This window comes from Piliocolobus tephrosceles, unplaced genomic scaffold (genome assembly GCF_002776525.5).
Source record: "Piliocolobus tephrosceles isolate RC106 unplaced genomic scaffold, ASM277652v3 unscaffolded_21148, whole genome shotgun sequence".
NCBI lineage: Eukaryota > Metazoa > Chordata > Mammalia > Primates > Cercopithecidae > Piliocolobus > Piliocolobus tephrosceles.
In genome coordinates this window covers 1-2,930 of record NW_022303364.1, presented here as the reverse complement: position 1 = coordinate 2,930, position 2,930 = coordinate 1, and the positions used below count along the sequence as shown (strand labels likewise).

Sequence of the window (2,930 nt, the reverse complement as noted above, 5' to 3'; positions counted from 1 at the left end):
TCTGCCTGTGCTGTCTCCCATCCTTTGCCCCAGGGTCTAGGGCAGGTGAAGGCTAGCAGAGTGCTCAGCTCTGGACCCTGCCTGGGGTCACGGCAGGCCCTGCTGGGGGACAGGCTGCTGTTTCTCCTCGGGGGCCCCAGGTCTGGGCTTCTTTCCCTGAGTGTCCAGGGTGGGTGCCAGGATCCAGAGCCTCCGGGGGTACCCTGTGTTCTGGGGAGAGGCCCACAGCCTTCCTTAGTTTCCTGGAGGGGTTTGTGGTCCCCTTGGGGTTAAGGATTTACCTGAGACAGTGGGGAGAGTGCTGGCTCCTCCTCCTCCTGGGAGCCTGTGAGCCCTGCCGGGGGCTCAGGCCTCCCTGGACAGAGGGCAACTGTGGCAAAATCTCCCAACAGCTGCCTTGTGCAGGGTCACCCATGGGGTTCTGGAGGTTTTTGGGGGCCTCTCCTTTGGGCTCAGAGGGCTTAAAGGCAGTTTCCGCCTTTGCTGGGCCCTGTGGTCCCCGTGGCCCCTGTGGTCCCTGTGGCCACGGCGTTCCTGTTGGTTTCGTGGATGGACGCGCCCAGCCGCCTCTCCTGTCGCCGGCCTTTGTTGAAGGAGCTTAGGTCTCCTTGGGTCAGTTGCACCAGGTCTGGGCCTTGCCGCAGCCGGTGTTGATGGCCGGCACCATGCCTGGCCAGGCTGGGCCCCGGTTCCTCCATCCTTGGGAAAGGGTGAGACCCTGTGTGTCCACGGTCCCTGGAGCCCTCACAATGCACTTCAGAGCGGGCATGGTGGTGGCAGTGGGTACTGTGGGGGATCCAGCGAGGTGACCTCTGGGGTCTTACCCACCCAGCTTCCCTGAATTCTGACCGGCAGTGGAGGCGGGGGGTCGGGGATGGATCCTCAGCCGTGGGCTATGGGGTGGATGTCGTGCTGCTTGGCAGCGTGGCCTTGGGCCTGTTACTCTCTTCCTTCTCTGCGAGCCTCAGTTTCTGCAGATGTAAGGTGGAGATTACAACAGAACTTTCCAGAGGGCTATGAGGGTCCGTGAGGTCCCGTAAAGCATTCAGCTGTGTGTGCGGTACATGTGGGCACCTGACCCTTGTGGCTGCTGTGTGGGTCAGGTGCGGTGGGTTTCAGGGGCAATGGTTGGACTCTGGCTTCTCTGCCACTTGCTGCAACGCTGGGCCTCGGTCACCGCAGCTGTGGGTGGAATCGCTGTCCCACCACCCTCCGAGGATCACCATGCAGTGAAAGCTACCGTGTGGCGACGGAGGAAGGTTTGGGCTCCTCCTGTCCTTGGCTGGGCTGGGCGCTCGCCCCTGTCCTACAGGCGCCGTTGACTTTCTGTGAACCCCGTTTCTTGAAGGTGACCTTTGGAGCTGGCCGGAGTGGGTATCAGCCCTCTTGGCTCTTTTATCTAGATTTTGCTTTTATGAAGGCCGGGGAGGGAGGGCTCGCCGCTGGTAGGCGGACGTGCCAGGCAGGTCCTTTGCCGCCTGAGGACCCCAGAGTTGTCACTAGGGCCTTCTCCTCCATCCTGACCCTCCACAGCGCTGCCCGACTGTGGGACCTAAGACCAGCTGGGGCCCAGCTGCTATTGCCGCTGCCCCTGCCACCCGAGCCTCCTACCTTGTTTCCTCCTTTCCTTTCTCCTTCTTCCCTTCCTCTTCAGCCCTCTCCACCCTCCACTCTGCAGCTGTGGGGCCTTTGTGTGACCCCTCCACAGCCTGAAGGGACCTGGCTGTCAGACTCCCACCTTTAGAGGCCTGTGGATTTGGGAGGGTGGCGAGAGGAGTCTGTGGGGGAGGTGGCACTCGGGCTGCCTGGTAAGCGCCCACATCGGACTCAGAGCCTTAGATCTTGGACCGTGCTGTCCTCTGACAGAATGGGCAGCTGAGTCCGCCTTACGGTGTGTCTGAGGGCCAGGGCCCTTCACCGCCCAGCAAAACCTGCGCCTCATGACCAGGAAGGAGGTGTTCCTGGGCTCACTTTGAAGTCTTTTTGTGAGACATCATCCTGATGATAATTCTGGGGATGGGCTTGGGCAAGCTCCGTGGATAGAAACTGCTTGGCTCTTTCTGTTCCCCTTATAAGAACCTGGAATGCTTTTTATTGTCCAGGCTGGGCCAGGTCCACTTTTCTCGTCTGCAATGGCCTCTGAGCCGAAGCCTGGCTCGGATTCGCCCCTCCTCTTGCATCTCTGGCCTGTGAATCTTCTCCTCCCTCCAGCCCTGCAGCTCAGCCTGCCCTGCCCTCCCGGACTCCTTGTGCCCCCATGTCCCTTGTTGGAGCCTAAGGACAGTTGTCCCTGTTGGACTCTGATGCCCGATTCAGGCACAGAGACCCACGAGGGATGGCCAGGCAGGTTAGGTGCTCGGCTGCCCTTTGGCCGAGCCCTGCGTGGGGCCCAGGGATCGATGCAGATTGATTTTTGCTGACCCCTGGGATGACCTTGGCCAAGTGGCTTAATTCCGTCTCCTTCCCAGTATGCTTATAGACAGAGGTGTATGCACCAGTAAGGGTGCTCTAACGAGTGTCAGCTTTCACTCCCCACCTCCTCAGCCACCACATTTCCAAAATAAACAGAGGCCTGTTTGTGTTCAAAGGACGCTCCTGGCTCACAAAGCCCTGCAACCCCGCGGAGGCACCAGGAGGCCTCACTTCCAAGCAGCACAGCCCCATGGAGCCAACCCGGGCCACCTGTTCCCTCTGGCACCTGAGCAGCCCCTTGCTGATCCTCACCCCTCCCCTGCATCTCCCTTTATCCCCCTCTATCCCTCCCCTGCATCTCCCTTTATCCCCCTCTACCCCTCCCCTGCATCTCCTTTTATTCCCCTCTACCCCTCCCCTGCATCTCCCCTTTATCCCTCTCTACCCCTCCCCGGCACCACTGGCCTCTGTTCCTTCATCCCCCACCCTGCCCTTGGGTCCCCTCCACCCCCTACCCT

The 2,930-nt window shown here is 60.7% G+C and overlaps 1 protein-coding gene across 1 annotated transcript; it reads left to right on the top strand.

The window, feature by feature from the left end:
- Nucleotides 1-1,103: 1,103 nt before the first annotated feature.
- Nucleotides 1,104-1,744, top strand: LOC111534762 (the record flags this gene model as incomplete). Its single annotated transcript, XM_023201284.2, has 1 exon — nt 1,104-1,744. A coding segment is annotated over one exon (641 nt), but the record flags the coding sequence as incomplete, so codon positions are not given.
- Nucleotides 1,745-2,930: the final 1,186 nt, after the last annotated feature.